The following is a 23,428-nucleotide window of genomic DNA, read 5'->3' on the forward strand; positions in this document are numbered from 1 at the left end:
TTTACAAAACAGACAGCTCACAGTTCAGTTCAGCACAGCACGGCTTTACCGACTGCCTTCCATGGGGAACAAAAGGAGCTGCATTGTAAGGAATTAATTACATTTCTACCCATGGCAACCCATGAGTAGAAACTGGTGGCACAAAACTGGAAAAGCTCGTCAAACATGCAACTTTCTCCATGGAGACAAAAGGCGAAATGGACACCAGCATTAAGGGCGAAACTTACAAAATATATGAAAGCTTGAAATGGACACCAACAATTTTATGGAAATGTTGTTGTTGTTGTTGTTTAGTTGTTTAGTCGTGTCCGACTCTTTGTGACCCCATGGACCATAGCACGCCAGGCACTCCTGTCTTGCACTGCCTCCTGCAGTTTGGTCAGACTCATGTTCGTAGCTTCGAGAACACTGTCCAACCATCTCGTCCTCTGTCGTCCCCTTCTCCTTGTGCCCTCAATCTTTCCCAACATCAGGGTCTTTTCCAGGGAGTCTTCTCTTCTCATGAGGTGGCCAAAGTATTGGAGCCTCAGCTTCATGATCTGTCCTTCCAGTGAGCACTCAGGGCTGATCTCTTTCAGAATGGATAGGTTTGATCTTCTTGCAGTCCATGGGACTCTCAAGAGTCTCCTCCAGCACCATAATTCAAAAGCATCCATTCTTCGGCGATCAGTCTTCTTTATGGTCCAGCTCTCACTTCCATACATCACTACTAGGAAACTATTTATGGAAATATACTATCCTTTTTTTTACTTTCTTGTCTGGCAATCCACACAAATTGCACCCTCCATCTATGCAGTGCAATGTACTTTGTTAAATATCTGAGCTTTTAATCCGTGCGTGGTTGAAGACTGTACTGTTTTCGATACATATTTCTGCTGATATACTAGCATAATCTAAAGCTTCCCCATGTAAAATTGAATATCTAAATAAATTTTAAAATGAGAGAGTGTGTGTGTGTGTGTGTTTTCACACTGTAATGCTACATCTGCATGTCCCAGTGGATAACCAATCAGAAAAGCAGAAATATACCAATGTGTATGTTGGATAGATAGCTGCAGCCATATATGTGATAATGAAGCAAAATATGCAATTCGTGCTGGTGTTATTTCACAGTCGTCAGCATCATAATGCTTCTAAAGAACTATTCTGACCATATTTCCTGTTCCAATAATAAACAGACCTTCTACAAGAATAAAAGTAAAACAAGTACTCAAGAACCATAGCCATTGAAAACGTCAGGACATTTCCCAACAGCGAATGTTCTTTTGAGTTGACACACTGCTTAGGGGCAGTTTCCTCTTCCCTTCTCTATTAGTGACATCTTACCCAGTGACATTTTACACCCAAGTTGGCAGAAAGAGGCAGAGCAGTGCATGGGGCTAGCGGAGTCACAGAGATATAACAATTACCTTTCCGGTATGAATGCAAACATGTGGCCCTGCTTTCATCAGCCAACTGATGTGCCAAAGGCACAGTGGGGCACACCTACAGATGGCTAGGCATGGACCACACTGGATTCAGAGCAGTTAGGTGGTCTTGCTGACCACCCACTTCAATTCATCCCCTAGGCAATAAATCTCTTTCTTTCTTTTCTAGGTTAAAGTTGCCCAGCTATTAGGAACATCAGAGAGATTCATCATTCACAGAAACATCGAGTCAGCCAAGCTGTAAGTTTGCGCTGGTACCCTGAATACCCTTTGCACAGCAATGGAGCATGCACATGCATATCTCTGTGGAAAGAGAGTTTGTGTCATGCTCATGAAGCAGATACAACCATATGCATATTACCATATACTTGCATATTTACAGTGCGATCTGGTGAACGTTTACTTGGAGCTAAGTCCCATTGTGTTCAGTGGGACTCGTTCACTCCTAAAGGTGTTTGGATGCTGCAGCATTAGGCTTGCCAACTGCCCTAATGAAGATCTTCTTTTATACCACCCAAACTAAGAACATACATTTCCAATTCTTACCAGTGTTGCCAACCTTTTTTCTTTTCTTTTTTAACCATCCCTGTTCATCTGACTTTAACTGTAGTCTGGCACACAGAAATTAGAAATTAAGCCAGGAAACATTCCTCAACCGGTAAGCGAAACTTTGTTACTCCCATTTTCTGCACCTCAAGTGTCTAGTTTTACTTATCATTGCATGCATATCACAGCTTTCCTCCAAGGAGTTTAAGGTTCTCCTCTCCACAACAACCCTGCAAGGGAGGTTAAGCTGAGAGACTGTGCCTGGCCAAAGATCACCAAGTAAGCTTCCAGACTAAGTGGGGATTTGAACTAGGGTGTTCAATGTCCTGTTCCAATACTCCAGCCACTACAGCACACTGGCTTTCTTGATGTTAAGAGCCAAGGGTACTAAAAAGAAAAGAAAAAAGACTAGTCCCAACACGAGCGATTAGCCAGTTTGAGCACTGGCTGAAGGTCCCAGAGACTTGGAAGGGCTCTTCATGGGACCAACCCAGCTGAGATTCACTGCCCTCCTCACCAGGCCCTGGGATGCTGCAACAAACTCCCTGCCTCCATATAAATACAGTTCTAACCACCACTGGTTATCTTTTGGATTTTGTGTGAGGGAATTCTTAGATACTTGGAAACTCAGGCAAAAGCAGAACAAATAAGAAAAAAATATTTTACAGAACAAAGTAGATAAAACAAAGGATGTATCAGGAAGTAATGTTCTTTTGGGAAACAAGTTAACTTAATAATTATACTAAAACTAATGGATGTTACAGGCTTCTAAACAAGGTAGTAAATGCATAGCTTCTTTCAAACTTGCTTAAATTCAGTTCTAGTTACAGGTAAGGTAGCCGTGTTGGTCTGCCATAGTCGAAAGAAAATAAAAAAAATCCTTCCAGTAGCACCTTAGAGACCACCAAAGTTTGTCATTGGTATGAGCTTTTGTGGGCATGCACACTTCTTCAGTTACAGATGACTTCTGCATAGCTGCCAAGGAAGCATAAGGGAATTTCCCTTTAAAAAAGGGATAACTTGGCAGCTATGGACTTCTGTTTCGGTGTATCTGAAGAAGTGTGCATGCACACGAAAGCTCATACCAATGACAAACTTAGTTGGTCTCTAAGGTGCTACTGGAAGGATTTTTTTTATTTTGTTTAAATTCAGGTATTACACTTCAGGTAGTTGCTGCAGGTTTTCACACTAAATGGAAAATGCTCAGCTTATTTGGAGTTATTTTACTTTGGGTCCTTAAGTTACAGTGGAACCTCGGTTTATGAACACCTCGGTTTACGAATTTTCGGTTTACGAATGCCGTGGACCCATCTGGAACGGATTAATCCACTTTCCATTACTTTCAATGGGAAAGTTCGCTTCAGTTTATGAACGCTTCAGTTTATGAACAGACTTCCGGAACCAATTGTGTTCATAAACCGAGGTACCACTGTAGTTAGATGTTTACAGCTTAATACTTTGGTTCTTAAACAAGGTGGTACTTTCTGCCAGTTATCCAATTACACTCCTGGGGTATTTCCAAATAGTATAACAGACCCAGGGGGTCACTACACCCCTCTTAAATGGTTTGGGTCTTGGGATTCTTCTCTTTCTAGGTACATGAGAGGTACTATCCGCCCTCCCCAAACACCCCCTACTTCTTGACATAGCGCATAGTTAAATGATGGCCTTTGCTCCTCCCACAAGAAGCAGCGACAGGCACCAACTTGGATGGCTTCAAAAGAGGATTTGACAAATTCATAAAGGCTAAAGCTAACAGTGGCGACTAACCCTGATGTTTTATCTCCATCGTCGGAGCTTCTGACTACCAGTTTCTGGAAACCACAGGAGGGGAGAGTGCTGTGGCACCCAGGTCCCAGGGGCATCTCCTTGGACATTGTGAGAACAGGATTGAGAACATTGTGAGAACAGGATGTTGGACTAGATGAGTCACTGGCCTGATCCAGCAGACTCTAAATAATGCTTCTACATTCTTAATGTTTGAATGTGAAGGGTAGTGCAGGATTGGGGGACATGTGACTCTCCAGATGTTTTGGGACTGTAATTCCCATCCATCCCGACCACTGGCTGTGCCAACTGGGGCTGATGGGAGATGAAGTCCAAAAATATCTGGGAGGCCCCAAGTTCCCCACCTCTGCACTAGGGAGCCAACCCTACACTATAGTTCCTCCATTCTTGGCACTACTTGTGTGAGAGAGACTTGGGGAGTGGCCATAAGTAAGGATTTGATGATTCTTCCACACACCCTCGATTGTCACCCCAACAGGTGAAGTTTGACACAATTGCAAGGTCACACAGAGACCAAAGAATGGGAGATGGAGGGGGGGGGAAGAGGAGGAGCAAAAGAGTGGCAAGAAGGAGGGGAAGCTGCAAAATCTGACACTGCATGGGGTTCACAAGTGGTTCCAAAGGCCACCCAAACTTTTCTTAGGAGAACACAGGGAAGGTGAGCTGGGCCACAAGGGGACAGAACAGACCAAAGACCTGGAACAAAGAAGCAACAATAAGAGAATGAGATGAATGGGGGAGGGGGGACTTTGGTGCAGGGGAGGGGCAGGAGAATGGAAATGTCTAAAAACTTGAAATAAAGGGGAAATCATAAGGGACGTGGAGATTGAGAGCTGTAGAGGACTCAGATTTCCATAAATGGTATTTAACTCTGAGTAGGCTTGCTAAGATGTATAAGACCGAATCAGTTAAGTGCTGGAGATTCAAAGAGGCAGAGGAAATGTTTTTTTCATATGTGGTGGACTTGTAAAAGGATTAAAGAGTATTAGGAAATTATTTATAATGAATTGGGGGCGGGGAATGTATAAAATTACTTTCCAAAAAAACCCAGAGTCCTTTCTGTTGGGGATAAGCAAGGCTGAAATTCCTAGGTGTCAGGAAAGGTTGTATTCAGCCACTGTGGTCTGTGTTTTGTTAGCCCCAAAATGGAAAATGAGCAAGGTCCCGACATGAAACTGCAGGTTATTACAATAATCCTGCCAATGTTCTTATCTGTTTACAGTTTGTTGGTAAATATTCAATAGACCAGTTCCATTCTTTTATATGTATCTTTGTTATTTTTTTCTCCCCCCTCACCTTTCCTTCTTTTTTCTGTATCACTTTTTCATTTTAACAGAAATCACTTCAATAGAATATAAATTTTATTTTTAAAAAATGTATATTGTCTTTTTATGCGGTAAACCATGCTGTGGTCTTCGGATATTGTTTGCATCCAATCTGTCTCCAGAAACAATGGAATGCGCCTCTGGCCGTGGGTGAAGTCAAGCCACTGGAGAATCGCAGCAGCTGCAGAGACTGGAAACTCGTAACTGCTGCCTCCCACAATGTGCTTTCTGCATTAGCACCTTTGGATGAGAGGTAGTACGGGTATAGATATTCAAATGATGATGATGATGATGATGATGATGATGCATGCCAGGAGCCAAAGGTGGGTCCTGAGTCTATGCCAGTTTGAGACCATTCTGGTCAGGGCGGATTTATGTATAGGCTAAGTAGGCTGAAGCCTAGGGCCTCTAGATCTAGGGGGCCTTGCCAGCCTGCCCGCTCCCCAGCGCCGCAGACAGTCTTCCCTCTCCCAATATTGCAAACCCAAGACTTCATGCAAGGGCAGGGCAACTCAGGCCTCTAAATCTAGGGAGCCTCGCCAGCCTGCCCGCTCCCCAGTAATGCAGTCTCCCCTTTCCCAAAATTGCAAACCCAAGACTTCATGCGAGGGCATTTCTCCCCCATTTCGATGACATTTTGCTTCAAAAGGAAAGGCGGACTTGGACATCGTCTTCCTCCATAATCCTCTAAGGGAGAGGTCATGCGTACTCACCTTGGATACCACCCTCCCCCATAATCCTTGGGATATACAGTCAAGTACACAGCACCCCTTCCTTGAGGGGAACAATGAACATCCATTGATGGGTTTCCTGCGGCCAGGTGTTCCCACAGCCCATCCTCGGAGAGGCCAGAAGGCAAGGTTATTATTGTTCTTTAGGTGGTGGGTACTTAAGGGGACATGGGTGGCGCTGTGGGTTAAACCACAGAGCCTAGGGCTTGCTGATCAGAAGGTTGGCTGTTCGAATCCCCACGACGAGGTGAGCTCCCATTGCTCGGTCCCAGCTCCTGCCAACCTAGCAGTTCGAAAGCATGTCAAAGTGCAAGTAGATAAATAGATACCGCTCCGGCGGGAAGGTAAACGGCATTTCCATGCGCTGCTCTGGTTCGCCAGAAGTGGCTTTGTCATGCTGGCCACATGACCTGGAAGCTCCCTCGGCTAATAAAGCGAGATGAGCACCGCAACCCCAGAGTCGGTCATGACTGGACCGAATGGTCAGGGGTCCCTTTACCTTTACTTAAGGTGTTGGGAACTTGATCTGATAACCAAGGCAAGTTGATGAACTTGGGTAACCTCATGACTCCCCTCCCTCCTTGTGACATGATGATGATGTATCAGTGATGTATCAATGATGGTTCTGGATATGTATTCTGGGTAGGGAGGGAAGAGCTTGTAACCCATGTTTGGGGCTCTTACTCTGTGTGGAGACCTGTTGCGCAACAATAAAGATTGTGGTCTACTGACCGCTGTTTTGCTCCTGTATTTGGCTGGAACTTCCTTCTTCTGCTAACCACAGAAACCTGGGGGGACTTTTGCCCTGACGAGTATCCTGGCGTCCCAGAATTTTCCATCTCAGAATCCAGACCCAGCAGAACCAGAGAGTCAACAACCATCTGCACAGCCTTCCTCAGCTCAAGGGTCAGGCCAGTAGTGGTAGGTGCTACACTTTAATCAGTGGGAGAGTGCGAGTGAGAGGCCGCATGGGGCAGATAGACTAGGCTGGGGTTACCAGACGTCCCCGTTTCCCGAGGACAGTCCCCGGATTTGCAAATATGTTACCGGACAAATTCCATCCCTGGAATGTCCCCGGATTTCATTATATGTCCCTGGGAAATGTGACACCCTGCTCTCCTGGAGTAATATGCAGCTGGAGGAGTGGGAAGATAGTTTTTGCACAGGCAGAGGTGGGTGGGGGGTGTCGAAGAGTGCGAAAGAAGGGCTTTGCACCTTGCCCGGCAGAGAAACTGCGCACCTTACGCCCCTCCTGGGCCACGGTGCGCCGGCCACCCGTGACTCCCGAGCCTCCCCCGATCTCCTGCCCCCTTCCCCCTTCCTTTTGAGAGATCGTGGGTGGGTGGCTGTTGTCCAGGAGGGGCACAAGGGGCGCGGTGTCTCTGCCGGGCAAGGTGTGGAGGGGTGAGATGACTTCGATCCCCTTGACCAACTGGAGCAGCGGCGGAGCTGGTGCAGAGCCAGGCAGCTGAGCATGAGAGAGAAAATGAACGAGAGCGTGTCCCCGACGGTTGGGAACTGCAGAAGTCAAATTCGAGCAGGGAAGCCTTATGTTCTTTTAAGTTGAGGCTGCTTGAGTTGGGGTACCTCCATTGCAGGGGGTTGGCCTAGATGCCCTTCAGAGGTCCTTTCCAAATCTGTGATTCTGTGATCATCCCACAGTCGTATTCTCAAACTCTGCTTCCAACTACACCCCCCCAGGTTTCTCTCCTCCTCCGGACTTCTCAAGACAGCAAAACAGCTGATGTATAGATGTAATTAGGGATAATAAAGCATGTAATTTTTTATTAAAGTGTCCCCAGATTCATTGAAAAAAAATCTGGTAACCAATGACTAGGCAAGCAAGCTCTCCCAATTCTCTTCCATTCCTTCCCTCCTCCTTGGCTTGAACAGAGCAAGGTAAGCACATGTGACTGACACTGGCCTCACCCCTCCCAGGCAGAGAAGTCTATCTTTCACACTTCACAGAACCCTTTTGATGCCTGCAGGATGCACTGCAGATTGCCAAAGGCAGAGAGAGACCTTGGGACTCAGGGAAGGCAGCAGTGGGAAGGGATCCTCAGAGAGATCCAGAACTACCTGTAGAAGACAGCAGGCCAGGCTACAGGTTGGTAACTGGACCTCATCCTGAGGGGGAAAATAAGCATAGGGATCAGTTCAGGGTCAGAGAAACTGCTTTTTGTCTTATTTTATTTGTGCCTGGTGGTGGTTTCCTTTTCTGTGTTTAATTTAAAGTGCCTTTTGTGTTTGAAATCCTGTTACTTGTAGATAGTCAAGGGAATCTTTGTTCTTTGTTTAAAAGCCCAGTCTAGTGCTGTCCTACAGAGTCTCACCCGCTCTGCCTACTACCAGTGCCTTAAGAAGGGTCCTGGGAGGGGAAAAGCCCAAAAATATGCAAGTGCCGACCTCCAGGAGAAATTCAAAGTTAGGGGTTTTCATCTCCAAACCCCAGGAGTCAGCCAGAGGGGTCTCACTGCCCCTCAAGAAAGTCATGGGGCATTCAACCAGACAAAAACCTCCCTGAAAGAGAAACAGTGAAGGAGGATGTGGAACAGCAAGCTGATTATGAGGAAGCAGTCATGATGCTAGCCTAGCTCAAACTGAAAATACAGAACTAATTCAAGAGTCACTTACTGGGCAGGGAGAGGCTAAAGAGCCACAAGAAAAGAATGTGAATAGTCAGATTTTGCAGTTCACACCTGATACCATAGTAGACCAAGTCCAAGGTGTTCTGTATGCAGATAAAGCTGATGCCAAACATACTGTACCAGATGTTGGTTTGTGGTCAGAATTATCATATAGGGAAGTATCCTATTGGGGAGAGATGGGTCCCTCTCAAGTTCTGCATTATTGTCAAATTCCAAACAAGTGTACAAAAAGCAGTCCAGGTTTTGCACAAAAGTTTTTTTTTATTCAACAATCCTCCTTCCCTTCACTCAATTTTGTTTATAACACTTCCATTTTCTTCTAGTCGTGAAGTTGGGGAATGGGGGGGGGGCTCTCAAGTGCAGTATCCTAGGGTCTCTCTTCATCTAAATCCGGCCCTGATTCTGGCGTAAACGACACCGTGCTAGGTGGGCAAAGACGCTCCCGGCGCCGTCCCCTCCCTGGAGGACTACGCTTCCCGCCGTGCTTTGCGCGGCGCCGTAAACAAAGGGGCGGGGCCGGAGGCCGCTCCCAGTTTCTTTCCCTCCCTGAGCCTGGACTACGCTTCCCGTCGTGACGTAAGCAAAGGGGCGGGGCCGGGGGCGCTCCCTGCCCTGGACTACGCTTCCCGCCGTGCTTTGCGCGGTGCCGTAAGCAAAGTGGGCGTGGCCACGGGGCGCTGGGACCGAGAGGCAGAGCGAGCGAACTAGCGAGCGGCTGGTCACGCGTCTTCTGTTCTGCGAGCGCCTCAGCCATGTCCGCCGCCAGCTGCTGCCGCCCTCACCCGCCCCAGGGGCCGACGCTGGGCAGGGATATCCCCGGCCCTGCCAAGCGGCTGATTCTGCCCGACGGAGCCGCGCTGCCTCCCGGCGACTACAGCACCACGCCTGGCGGAACCCTCTTCGGGACTACGCCGGGCGGTGAGCGGCTGAGGGGAGGGAGGGAGCGCCCCTGAGCATGTGCAGAGCGTCCCTGAGCAGCCCCCGCGGCGTGCGTTGGCTCTTGGGACTGCCCTCACTTCCAATGGGAAACAGTTCTGGAGTGCCTCTGGGCATGTGCAGAGTCTCGTTCCGAGGGAGGGCTCGGTGTGGTGGCCCCTTCCCCGCCTCCTTCAGACCAAGCTCTAGTGCCTCTGAACATGTGCAGAGTGACAGCTGCGGGTGGGTAAGCAGGCGGCTTGATCAGAGGGAAGCAAGAGCATCCTTACCAGTGTGAGCTCTTGAGGGAAGTGGGTGGTGGGAAAGGATTGGGGGCCGAGACTCCCCTGCCACTCCGCTTCCTTTTTACAATAAGCACTGGGATCCCGAGGGCAGGGTCTGTTCCTGGGAAAGAACTGGAGAATAGCTGTGGATAAAATGAAGGTGAAGTTGAGCCAGACCTGGTTCATCTCCCTCTTTTTAATAACACATAAGTAATATTGGGGGTGGGGTGGGGAGAAAGAGGGAGACAAGATTGCGAGATGTATGAAGTGTTATTCTCAATTAACAGATTGGCCAGTGAGTACAGTATAGGGAGCCAGAGGATGTATAAGCCATGAAATTAGAGTGCTGCCTTAACCACATCACTAAGGGCCAAACTATTCCTTTACATGGGGAGAAATGATTGAATATGCTGGTGTCCTTTTGCAAAGATTACACACACGTGGCATTTGCCTGTTGGAAATCAACCATTCCCTGAAACGATGAATTGCCACTTCGTGCCAATAGTGCATAGGGGATCCTGGGGTATGGAGATTTTGGGGAAGGGGACAGTAGTTATGGTCAAGCTTGAGTCATGATACTGCCTGTTTTAGAATGATAATAACCATTACGGATAAATATTTTGTTTGGAAGGTGGGCAGGGGAAGATAGTGGATAATTCTGTTAATTTGAGGTAATGGAACTACGTAATTATCTAACACAAGAGAGCAAGCCTAAAACATCAGAAAATATCTTTATTGTGTGGAGAAATTTTTGTCTTTATGCTGTGAAACAAGTCTTTGGTTTAAAAGCTTTCTGTTCTTTGCTTCAGTGCAGGAGCCTGCACAAATGGCTGAAACCAAAACAACTGACTGCAAACGGTGCAGATTAAGCCTGGTTGGTGCATGCCTTCAAAGAGGCTTTGTGTTTAGGGGCAGAGAATGGGTGCCCCAAGCTTGGGGAGTGGGGAGCGACTGCCGGAGAATATGAGAGTGGGACATATTTGTTCTTTGGAAGTATTTGGGCTAGGGATCATGTGCATAGTACAGACGACTCTCAATTTACAGGGGTCATGCAGCACTCCATGCAGACTTAGTTGGTCTTTAAGGTGCTACTGAAGGAATTTTTTTTTTTTTGTCCATGCAGATTATTAGGCTTTTTGCCACCCCTGATGTTGAGAACAAAGTAGTGAATTTCTTAGATGCTGGGAAATGCACTTAGGTGCGGAATTTAAACTTTTGTTCCAAATGATGTGTCTTGCAAGTACAGTGCTGGGGGCAACTGATGACAGCCTAGGGCACCCTCTCTGCCTCCAGTGAGCCCCACAGAGCTCTAGTGTTTTCAAGCATTTTCATAACAGCACTTCCATTGCTGAACTAGAAGTGTATCCACAACCATGGAGAAGCTCTTAACTTGGAAGGATTTAAGGCACTGGTGGGTGGGTAGAAAATGCTTGAACACAGGACACATAATTTGGCATTGTGTTGCATATTGGGGGCTGCTCAAGACCATGCACTGAAAGTAGAAGAGGCTACATCTCGAAATAATAAGGATGGAACAGCTGATTCAGCTAAAGACTGTTTCTGCCTTCTCTGTGTTTACTGTTATGTCATACAGTAGTAAATTTCTTGAAAAGAATGTGACTTTCTAGAGTTGGGTGATGGCTGAGCAGGGCATGATTTGTGGAATTACGTATATGGGTCTGTAAAAAAAAAAGCCATTGCTTTCTGTCAGGCATGAGACAGTTGATATTAAATGATTATATTGGCATTAGCGGAGAGCAGTCCTGGAGGCTCAAGTGTGCTTAGGCTGCAATCCTAATACCATGGAATACCCATGGAATTCAATGGGACTCACCGGTACTTCTGAGTAGACATGGTTAGAATGCCAGCCTTAAGTTGCCTAGCACAGTGCAGAGGACTTAAATTCCAGTTTATAAAACAGCATGCAAAATTGTGAACAGCAAATTATGTTTGCCTGCAGAAAGGACGGCCATAGTCCTCTAAGCTGTCATGTGTATAACTTTTTCCAGAGTTTAGCTGTGTACAATAGTTTGATCAAAGGCTGCCAAAACCTCCCCAGAGTGACAAGAATAAAAGATAATGAGCAGCCTTCAGTCCATTGCCCCTTCCAATTTACGGTGGTACCTCAGGTTAAGAACTTAATTCGTTCCGGAGGTCCATTCTTAACCTGAAACTGTTCTTAACCTGAAGCACCACTTTAGCTAATGGGGCCTCCTGCTGCCACCGTGCCGCCGGAGCACGATTTCTGTTTTCATCCTGAAGCAAAGTTCTTAACCTGAGGTACTATTTCTGGGTTAGCAGAGTATGTAACCTGAAGCATTTGTAACCTGAAGCGTTTGTAACCTGAAGCGTTTGTAACCTGAGGTGCCACTGTATTAGCATTGCTGAGCAGATGTCCACAGCAATAACTGTTCATAAATTACTGGAAGTAAAAAAATACATAGATCCTTCCAGCGTGGAGAACATTCTGTTATAATCGGCGATGTAGTAATTCTAATGGGTTTTTTTTTTAATAAAAACTGTTCGGTAGCTTTATTGGTATATCAGTCCAAGAGAATGAGCCGTGCTGAGGAATGCTAGTAATTTCTTTTATTTGACTAATATCCATCTGTTTTGCAAACTTCTCTGGTTCCCCATGCAGAAGTGTTGCCAGGCTTTCAAATCTGTACGCTGCTGTCAACTAAAAGCAATTGTTGCTTTTTTAATAGATTGTTTGAACCGAGTTAAACTGCATGGCAGACATGCAAAGGCAAAATTTAATTCTTTGGGCATGGCCTTTTCTGTCTGAAAGACATTGCTGTTGATATGAGTAGTTTAGGACTGGAGGGTAAAGTAGCTAGAATAGCCTTGTGTACCTATAAATGCGATTAACTGGTGAAGCTTCCTGCATCCCTATAGCTCAGGATTTCCCAAACCTGGGTCCCCAGCTGTTTTTTGGACTACAATTCCCATCATCCCTGATCACTACTCCTGCTAGCTAGGGATGGTGGGCATTGTAGTCTGAAAACAGCTGAAGACCCAAATTTGGGGAACCCTGCTATAGCTCATAGAGAACTTGTGGCTCTCAAGATGTTGTTGGACCCCAGCACCCATCAGCCCCAGCCAGAGTGCCAACGGACAGGAATTATGGGAGTTGTGGGCCAACATGGACAGCCACATGGTCCCTATACCTACTTTAGTTCTTTTATGCAAAACTTGGCAGGAAGCAATGCCTGAGAAAAGACAGTATGGTACACCCAAGTTTTTCTCATCAGCCGTCTTTCTCCCTGCTACCTCCAATGTAGTTGCCCCACACCTGCTAAGCACACAGGTCAAGGATTGGTGTGAGATTTGCACAGGTGCCGTGGCCTTGCAAGAATCAGCAAGCTGAATCCGCGCACCAGGAACATGGGGCGTGGAAGAGGCATGCCTGGCTTTGTTTGTTTTTGTGTGAAGCATGATTCCTTGGCAGCCACCCAGACTGCTTCATAACACTAACTGTTTTGTAGCATGTAGCAACGCACAAATATAATAGAGCAGGTATCTTGCAAAGAACAGAAGCGGTTTGCTTAGTGAGCAGCGTAAAAGCTTCTGTGACGGTTCATGGAAGGCTCCAGACTGTGCATAAACTTCTTGGGTGTTAGCATTGCTTACAGTGTTTAACTTGTTATAAATGTGTTTAAACAGTCTTGTAACTCTTGTTGCTCTAGATCAGGCATGTCCAACAGGTAGGTCGTGATCTACCAGTAGATCACAGCACGTCTGCAGTAGATCACTGGTAGATCACTGGCTCCCTCCAAAGAAGCTGAACAACTGTGGCTCCCCTAAAAAAAGCTCAACAATTTACCTCCTCCCTGAAAAAACTCAACAACTTTGACTTGAACCCCAAAAAAGGGGGTAGATCACTGCCAGTTTTTATCTCTGTGAGTAGATCAGTCTCTTGGGAGCTGGCCACCCCTGCTCTAGATTGAAAGGTTGTTGGGGACCAGAGACAACGTTGTTGCGTCTTAGTAGAGACCACTTTGTCAGTGGCACGAACTATTACCCCTTGGTTGGCAAGCTGTGTATTTGTACACACCTCTTAGGCAGAGAGGGAAAAAATAGTAAGCACGGGGTCAAAAAATATGAGATACAGGTACAGTTTGTGACATTTCTATGCAAAAATTCAAATATATGCAAATTCAGAGCAGGGTGATGCTTCATGCATCTGACTAAGTGGGCTGTATTGGACATAATCTTATGCCATAATGACCTTATGCATCTGTTACTCTTTAGGGCAGGCATCCCCAAACTCGGCCCTCCAGATGTTTTGGGACTACAATTCCCACCATCCCTGACCACTGGCCCTGTTAGCTAGTGATGATGGGAGTTGTAGTCCTTAAACATCTGAAAGCAATGCAGTCGTACCTTGGAAGTCGAATAGGATCCATTCCAGAAGTCCATTCAGCTTCCAAAATGTTCGAAAACCGAAGTCACGGAAGCCCGGCCGGATGTTTGGGTTCCAAAAGAACGTTTGCAAATCGGAACAATCACTTCCTGGTTTGTGATGTTTGGGAGCCAAAACGTCCGAGTTCCAGGGCGTTCGGGATCCAAGGTATGACTGTCAATGTTTGTGGAACATCCAGCAAGGTCAAACATACAAACTGAGCTTTGCCATCTTGTGTGAAGATTTAGTTTGGCAGCTAGCTACTGATCTGAGACGTTGACGATAGAGTAAAATGAGTTTTGCTGAATTATGCGTACTATGAAAGTAAGATGAGAGTTACCCTAGTAATATCTTGCTTGGCCCTAGTAGTTTTTGCAATTATAATTTTTTTTAACCGTGTTTATTGTTGTATTTTAAATTGTTGTAACTCGTCCTGGGATCTGAGGGTAAAGAACTGGTACCGTATTAAATTAAAATAATACTGTACAGTACATGCCCTTACCACAGCAAAAAAACTGATACTGATGAATTGGAAAAATAAAAATGCTTACACAAACTCACAACATATGAACAACTTGCATATAAACGCATACTTGCCATGGACAAATTCAATTATATTTGGAATCTATTCTTGGGGGAAGGTTTGCAGTTGTTACCCTCAAGGAATAGGAAATAGGAATAAAATCAAACCTACATGCAAGCTCTGGTTCTAAAATTGAGGTTCTCAAAGTCTTACGCTAAGACATGGCTTGGCATTGGGTGGGATTACACACTTTTCTCCCTATTCCCTTTGCATGCTTTGCTTTTGACTTGGTGGCAAATGGCCATCTGCCATTATATCTAAACCCAGCAAACCAGCACCTGGACCCTTCCTAGAGTACGGCCAGAAACCGTTAAATCTAAAAGTGTGTGCTTATGTGAATGCTGCTTGTTTCCTTTGTTAGCTGTGCTGTTGAGGAGTAAGCACAGGAAAGGCAGAATTCACCTGAAAGCTTTGCTGGGAAGGAGAGGTGATGGTCTACTGCAGAGCTCTCCAAACTTTGTGTCACGACATGCTAGTGTGTCATACGAACACTCCCTGCGCTCCTCCCGGGGCTGGAAAGGGGGTAGTTTAGCTAATAAAACTGAATTACCATGTTGCGAAATGATACATGCCAACGTGAAAAGTTTAGAAAGCTCTCGTTTGCTGCAAGGGGGGGAAGACGTCATTACACTCCAACCCTAATCAGCCCCAACTAGCATGGTCACTGGTCAGGGATGATGGGAATCTAGCAACAGCCCCTTCTTCCACCCCCACTGCCACCCCCCATTGTTGTGTAGGGGAACTGCAAATATAAATTGGGAAGTGGAGTGTGGCTGGCCATAGTGCATCTGTTGAGTTGCTTGCAAGTCTACAGCCCAGAGATGTGACCTTGACCAGCACTTCTCTTATTCCTCTAAATTGTAACTTGGACAGAAAAAGGGGTTTAGTCACACTGGTGTCAACAGCTCTGACCTTTGACTTTCTAACCAAGGCTTATAGAGAGTGAGTGAGAGAGAGAGAGAGAACTGAGAGGGATTGTATCCAGAGGTGACAAACAGAACAGCTGACCTGGTCAAAACTGTTGTTTGTCGATTTCGGCAGAGCTCAGTATGGGGAAGTGAGAACAGGAAGCTGACCTAAGTACGTGACTCCCTTGATATGTCAGGAAAGGGAGCACGTTCTGGTCCGTGTAAACTAATGCTGTGGCAATATCCTGCCAATGCAGCTTTTGGATTCCATGGCTTTAGTTACCTCTGTGACCCACCCACCCCCAACTCTGCAGATGCGTTGCACATCAACAGGCCTTGGCCCGTCAAAAGTCCAAAATAAATCTTATTGCTGCTGAGCAACAAGTAAGTGGCTGACGGTCCTATTTGTGGCTTGTTTATAACTGTCTCGGATTGCTGTGGAGAGGCTTGCCAGTATCAAAGGTGTTCCTGCATAAGTGGTAACTGAATGATGTGCCTCCTTAGAGCAGAACCTCAGCACATGGCGGTCTCTGGGTCCGCTTTTGGCAATCAGTCACAAATGCTTGAAAAACAGCATACAGGGTGAAAGGCCCAAAACTCGGCATGGTGATGGGTGTGCATAACTGCCTGTTCTTGGGCTGAAGTAGCAAAGAGGGGCGTTGAAATGGGCAAGTGTTTTCCCCACTGCCACCCCACAGTGCTTGCTGTGTTGGAGAAGGTCATTGGGTCAGGTCGAGATCTTGTAGTTCAGCTTTTCCAATCTGGAGCCCTCCAGCACCTTGTGAGTTGTTGTCTGGGACATCTGGGGGGGGGACACACCAGGTTGGGGAGGCCTATGGTACACCGTTCTTGTCGATAAGTGACGGGGAGCCTGTGATTTCCCAGATGTTCTTGGGTCCACCCAGCATGGCTAGCGGTCAGGGAGGATGGCTTGGTCTCATGGGAGTTGGAGTCCAGTAACATTTCAGAGGATCACAAGGTTCCCACACCTGTTGTAGAGTGAGAGTTTCTGACTTTATATCATGGCACACAAGCATCATTATGCCATAGAAACATACAAGAGCCACAAAACAGATTGTGTGAATGGCTTTTGGACTCTATTTTTAAAAAATCCTAGTGAATTATATGTGTGGCGTTTATTTGAGCAATTAAGACTATATAAATTTGCACATAAAAATGAAAACAGTTTTAAAGAAATAAAAGTTTTGTTTTGTGTACATAATAATGCACCAGGCTTCTTGTACTTCACATACAAGAGCGAATTCCTCAGAATGGTGTTTGCTTTTCTGCAGTTTTAATAAATATGTTTATTTTAAATGTAGTTGTTTTTTGTTTTTTGAAGTCAAAAAACTGTGTTGGCTTGCTGCTTAAGTATCTAGATTTTGCAGCCCTATTTTAACTGATGGTTAATATAGGTTTTGATAATTTAGATTTCGATAATATGCCACTGTTTAAAAGTCTGAGATCATCCAGTTTGCTACCACTTGTGATTGAAAGGGCACCTTCTTCACACATCACAGAGTTAAACTGTTGAGTTCCACAGGAGACAGTGATGGCCACAAACTAGGATGCCTCTAAAAGAGGATTAGACAAAAGCTATCAGTTGCTACAAGCCACAATGGCTAGGTTCTGTCTCTATGGTTGGAAGCAGTCCATCTCTGCATCCCAGTTGCTAGGAATGGCAGGTGCTACACTGGGCTTCTGCTTTTGGTTGGCCACTGTGAAAACAGGATGCTGGAATATTCAGCTCTTAAGTTCTCTTATGACCAGGGAGTAATTGGGAGCGGGGGGGGGGGAGTCAGAAGGGCAATCCTATACTTGACTACACAGAAGTAAGTCCTGTTGAGTTAAATGGGGCTTACTTCCAAGTACTAAAAATACTACTTCCATTGCCTGGTTTCAGAATTAAATTGTTCAATGAGAAAAGCATATTAAGCCTTCCCCGCCATGCACACACTAGCATGTGCCTACAAGCTCACACAACTGTATGTTCATGTAAAAGGGTTACCTGTTATCATGATATACCTTCAGGGCTGTGTACACTTTGCAGTTTTTCTTTTCTTTTCTTTTTTTAAGAAAAACTCACCACAAATGAGAATTCTCTGTTAAATGAGGGCTGATCTGCAGAGCATCTGCTTACATAAAGAAAATCCCTGGTTCAATCTCTGGCATCTCCAGCCAAAATAATTCGTTAGACTGCCTCTCTCAAACTTGTGTCCCCAGATGTTGTTGGACTAAAACTCCCATCATCCCTAGCGACCAGGACCAGTGGCCATTGGTGATGGGAGTTGTAGTCCAACAACATATGGGGACCCAAGTTTGAGAAAGGCTGGCTTAGCAGGTAAATGTGATAGACCTTTGCCTGGGACCACTGAGACACCGTGTCTGGCAGAGTATTTATTATTTAGTAAAAGCATGTGTAAACCACCAGCAAAGCAGTTTTTATAGCTTGGGCAAAGATGAGGCTGACCTGAGCTATATGTATGAGCTTACATCCCCCAACTCCTTGGCACTGAATGGGGGGGGGGGTTCAAGAACAGTTGCAATGTGGCAGCAGTTGTTGAAAAGGGAAAGGTCAAAAATCCCACCAGGTATGCCCAGTGGAATTTGGCCCTAGAAAACAGCTGAAAACTTAATGGGCTAAGTGGGAGAGGGTGCTATTGACCACTTCAAAAATGAAAACCTCTGGGTTTCTGCCAATCCCATTTGTATAATGGCACAAGCCTGTTGTGTTCGCTGTCCCATATTTGCTTAGATATGTGGCTTGACTGTAAACTCAAGGATGGAGTCCTCCAGTGAACCCGTTATGAAATGTCCCTGCGGTAACTGCTACACTGACAACACTTCTAGGAAAACTGGTGTTGTTCTGCAAGTGTTCCAACAGTTGGCAGCTGTAATAACTGACAAGGCTTGGCTCCAGGACCTTGATTAACGGCTGTTTAATGTGGGGCGTAGTCTGAACTGGTGACTCTGCCCATGATCTGCGGATACTAGCCAGATTTCGAAATACTGCTACTGAGTTGGAAAATTATTTAGCACCAGTTCCTCGATGCTGAGTTTCGAAAAGCCTTTCCTCACCACACATACACATAGAGCCTCTGTTTTGTTTGAAGAGCCTCAGTGAATTGGCAGAAGTGACCTTTATTTCGTTCATAGGCCTTCTTTCTTCCAAATGGATTACAAGGTTCACTCCCATTTCATGCTCACAACAGCCCTCTGAGGTAGGTTAGGCTGAGATCCACTGATCTTCATGGCTGAATTGGCTTTTGAACCCAGCTCTCCCAGGACCTAGTCCACACACTATGCTTTGAGCAGGCTAAAGCAGACACATGGTGCTTTATAATGTTCAGAGCACTTCATGTCCGTTATGTCAATAATCCTTGCAACAACGCTGCAAAGTACGGCAGTATTTTCCTGGCATGTGAGACCTGCAACAAAGCATTGCATTATATCAGGCATCCCCAAACTGCAGCCCTCCAGGTGTTTTGGCCTACAACTCCCATGATCCCTAGCTAACAGGACCAGTGGTCGGGGAAGATGGGAATTGTAGTCCAAAACATCTGGAGGGCCAAAGTTTGGGGATGCCTGCATTATGTCCTGTCACCTATTGTATATCCTGCTTCCCATGGGCATCTGTTTGACCACTCGGAGAACAGAATGTGGAAGTAGATGGGCCCTTGGTCTGATCCAGCAGGGCATCTCTCACTTCCTTATCCTTAGCCCCAAATGGGAAGTTCAGGGTAGCCAGTCTCTACCCCACCTCTCTATTTTTCTTCTCCAGCTGACTGTCAACATTCCATAGCTACTGAGCACACTCAAGCCTCAGTTTTTGGAGGGTTGCATCCCCTTAATATTCATTCTAAAATTCTTGGCCCTCACAGTCTGCAGTTCAGAAGAGGAGCAAGTGGCAGTTTGCCTAAAGTTTCTGGCTGAGAGTGTTTCTGGCACATTGAATGCAAATGTGTGTAATAAAACCCTGGTGATCTTTATTACTATTTTAGTAAAAGAGAAAGCTGCTTCCGGGGGGGGGGGGTGTCATGAGGGGTGATTTATGAATGAATTTTTTTGAAGGAAGAAAGGACGCTGAGCATCCCCTACTCCAATTGCTTCAACTGCTGCCTAACAGCTGGGATCCAGTTAGGTCGTCTTCACCTTTATTCACTTACCATATTTTTCCATGTATAAGACGCCCCCATGTATAAGGCACCCCCTATTTTGGGGGACTCAAATTTAAGAATGGGGGGGGATGGCACAGAGTTGTTGAGCTTTTTAAAGGGGGGGTTGCCGAAAAATCGCTCACCTGCACGCGTCCAAAAATCCGCAGCATCAGCCAATCAACACCAGCCATTGACGCAGCAACCAATAACACGCCCAATAGCCGTTGACAGCCGCGGCAGCAACCAATCAAACATCCACCCTATGCACTATCCATGTATAAGATGGCCCCTACTTTTTAGCATAATTTTTAAAGAAAAAAACCTAGTCTTACACATGGAAAAGTACAGTATTTGGAGTGTAGCTAGGACCAAAGTGAGACTTGAATTGGGCTCTTCAAGGCTCATACTTACAATTGTTGCACCAACTGTTGTTAGGTATTGACAGTCAATCCAGAAACAAGATTTTATTGACTGACTGTGGCTTTTGGAGAGTGTGTTTTGTTCTTTAAAACTGTGTCGTCTTTCTTCCATCCAATCCTGAGTACACATTTTGAGATTTGGCTGCCGTTTACAGATATGCTTCCTTTTAATTCTCTCTGGAAGCAACTGCCATCTCTACTACATGGCAGAAGATAAACATTTAATTGCATTTGTGTCAGGGATGGGGGAAAGATCCCATTTGCACTATATGAATCAATCAGCCAGCTTATTGGATATATTCATTCAGTTTTTAGCTCAAATCACATTGGCAACTGACCCCTCTGTTAAATGCCCCTAAACTGTCAAAGGTTGAAAGACAGAACTCTGATAATGCCCCTTGCCAGCTTGATTAGAGGCTAGAGAGATATATGTGTTTGTGTAGAAACTAACATACTGTACAAAGGTATATTTTACATTTATTTTTCTGCCCGCTTTTACCTTTGGATCAGAGGCCCCCAGAAGGAAAAGTGGCCATCCTTCTGAAGAAGGTTCCCCATCCCTCTCCTCCTCTACTTCCAGTTTTAAATTAGCCACAGTTCCCTGTGATGCCCATAGTTGGTATAAGCAATGGCTTCGAACACGCTGGGCCAAAATAGGTGCTTGAGAGGAGAGTGTGCAAGCCTGATGCTATGAAATGCAAGAGTATAGTATAGCCTAGCACTTGGATGATGAACACACTTTAACATGACTACACCTCTGGAATTTGTTTCTGGACCAAAAAGCCCGTCCTTACCCCGTCCCCGGGATGAAAGCAGTGATTTGTGGGTGTCTCTCTTTCCTAGGTACACGCATTATATACGATCGCAAGTTTTTAATGGAGTGTCGGAATTCTCAGGTTGCCAAGACACCACCTTGTGACCTTCCAGACATTCCAGGTGTTACAAGCCCAACTGTCCATATCCTTGGGACCGAGACCAATCTCATCCACGCTGAGGAAGAGAAACAACCAGGCTTAGGTGAGGGATTTGTTGCTGTGTCATAAAGTGCCATCATTTTAATCACAAGTTGCACTGATCTTACCCAGAAGCCGGTTATTGTGGTCCATCAGGAGCGCCATAAACCCTCTGTGTTGTTGCCTGCCTAGGACTGCAAAAATAGGCGAACCAGGGAGACCCAGGCCTGGGTCAGCACCTGGAATCCAAGGGCAAGTGCAAAGTTCTCAGAGCTCCAGTAGAGCCCTCTACATTGGGCAACCATGTCTGTGAGCCTCCAGTTTTCATGGTTCACAGTACCCTAGAGTAGAACGGTGTCAAGTGCTCCAGGGTGCTGTTGCTGCGACCACTGTCAGGTAAGGGGGGCTCATCAGTGAAAGGAACCCACCAGAAAGCACTTAGTCCCGGGGTTTTTGGAATCAAGCGATGCCCCAAATATGTGGCCAGTGGACTGTGTCGAATGAGCCGAGTGGGTCTCAAATTGTGCATTAAAATGAGATAGAGGTGTTAAAAAGTGTGAGAGCAGGGGTAGCAAATGCTGTACATTCCAGGAATTGTTGGGCTACAACTCCCATTATCCCAGGCAAGCAGAACCAACAGTCAGGGATGAAGGGAAGCTGTAGTCCAGCAAATCAAGATGAGAACGGGTAAAGCTGCCTGGAAAGGCAAAGGTTAAGGGTACCTTGCAAGGTTGCTTTCCCATAGCACAAGATTGCTCAAGCCAGTGGCCAAATGAATATCGGCTTTTGAGAGCACACATTGTTTTCCGCTGGCAGGCAAAGAACACTGAAAACTTTTTGTATCACCTGACCATCCTTATCAAAGGTGGCATTGCCACTTTGTTTGTTCATAGTCACGCTGAAAATATTAAATGGATTATAGGCTGCCAGCCTTTGAAGTCATTGCTTTTTCCAGTTGTCTCAAGGAACACATTGTGTCCAGAACTACTAGGTGCCTTTGGACACTTTGCAGTAAGCAACATCAAGTTAATATATGCAAAGCTTGGAATTCATCAGCAATTTCTTTTTCTTTTGCAGGTGAGGAAGCCCAGTTTGACATGGATATCTGAAAACCTGCCCCCTGAAATATATCTATGCATATAGATACACTTTTCCAGTTAAGACGTGAAATCAGTGATGCTTCCAAAACAAGTGGGGCTTGTAGAATAGCCCGCACTTTTTCAAAGCTTTCCAAGATGGAAGGTCCATTAATTATTATTACTTTTCTGGGAGGAAGAGGAGATTTCCTGTTACATAAGGACTGAAAACACTTGGCAGAGCCTCTCTGTGTAGTGGTGGTGGGAAGGCTGCCAATGAGGAGCATTGGCATGGAGAGGTGGAACGCTCTGTGCAATTCTGGCCCTTGAGTTCCAGTGCCTTTGTTCGTGAATAACTGTGCTGCCAAACAAGGCATTAGGGGGCAAGGAAAGATATAAAAATTTTGCCGGATCTAATACAGTGGTGGGTCACTCTTCAAATCGCATCACTTGTCTATGCAATGTGCTCTACAATTGTTATCTCATCACTGAAATGAGATCAACCGATGCAGTGCACAAATAAGTTGTTTCTGTAAATTGACAGAACAACTTTCTGCCTTAAGCTTTTCTACAGCACGAGCACCAATCCAGCATTGGTATCTTGATAAACTTCTACAAATAGAGTGGAAAAAGAGAGAGCCATGCTTGTTAAATGGGTTTTCCTGTTGTCTTACCTGTAGCAGATTTTCCTAGTACCATACAAATTAATGGCATGCTGAAATTAATTAGACATCAGCAGGTTCTTGTCAATTTCACTCTGGTAGAAACACTTCTTTAAAAAAATTTAAAAAAAAAATCTTGAATGTGTTGGAGAGGGCAAGATCACTTGCTTCCAAGAGATTTTCAAAAACTCTTGAAATGAGAAAGTATTGCTGTGGGAAAGTGGGTAGTCTGCTATCTTTCTTACTTTTTAAAGGGCTGCATACACATTCATGGAAATCTGTACACATTATTCACTGTACTTTAAAAATAAAGAAATAAAACTTTAAAATCGCTCTAAGCTTTGGAGGAAATGGTTTCCCATTATTAGTATTGTTGCATAAACTATCCAATCCAATGGGCGCCTGTGCTAATCATACGCTGTCAAAGAACACAAAAGAGCCTTTTCTAAATTGGTGCCCTCCAGATGCTGTGGACTACAGTTCCCATCAGCCCAGGACAGTGCTTGGGAATTGTGAGAGGTGTAGTCTGTCAGCATCTGGAGGGTAACAGGATCATAGATAGTAGATCATAGAATTGTAAAGTTGGAAGGGATCATGAGGG

At 45.5% G+C, this 23,428-nt stretch overlaps 1 protein-coding gene across 1 annotated transcript; it reads left to right on the top strand.

Annotated features, from left to right (window-relative positions):
• Positions 1–7,291: 7,291 nt before the first annotated feature.
• On the top strand, positions 7,292–23,165 carry EIF4EBP1 (eukaryotic translation initiation factor 4E binding protein 1). Its single transcript, XM_035140059.2, has 5 exons — positions 7,292–7,327; positions 7,806–7,928; positions 9,119–9,383; positions 20,980–21,153; positions 22,167–23,165. The coding sequence occupies exons 1-5, from the start codon at positions 7,292–7,294 to the stop codon at positions 22,196–22,198; spliced, it is 630 nt and encodes a 209-aa protein (XP_034995950.1). The 3' UTR covers positions 22,199–23,165.
• Positions 23,166–23,428: the final 263 nt, after the last annotated feature.

The sequence above is a fragment of the Zootoca vivipara genome, chromosome 15, assembly GCF_963506605.1.
Source record: "Zootoca vivipara chromosome 15, rZooViv1.1, whole genome shotgun sequence".
Lineage (NCBI taxonomy): Eukaryota > Metazoa > Chordata > Lepidosauria > Squamata > Lacertidae > Zootoca > Zootoca vivipara.

Bases quoted from the DNA above. Each gene is read 5' to 3' on its own strand.
- EIF4EBP1 (XM_035140059.2), top strand. From the start codon at position 7,292: ATGAGAGAGAAAATGAACGAGAGCGTGTCCCCGACG. The intron at 7,328-7,805 runs GTTGGGAACTGC...TGATGCCTGCAG, and splicing joins ACGAGAGCGTGTCCCCGACG to GATGCACTGCAGATTGCCAA. The intron at 7,929-9,118 runs GTAACTGGACCT...CGGTGCCGTAAG, and splicing joins GCAGGCCAGGCTACAGGTTG to CAAAGTGGGCGTGGCCACGG.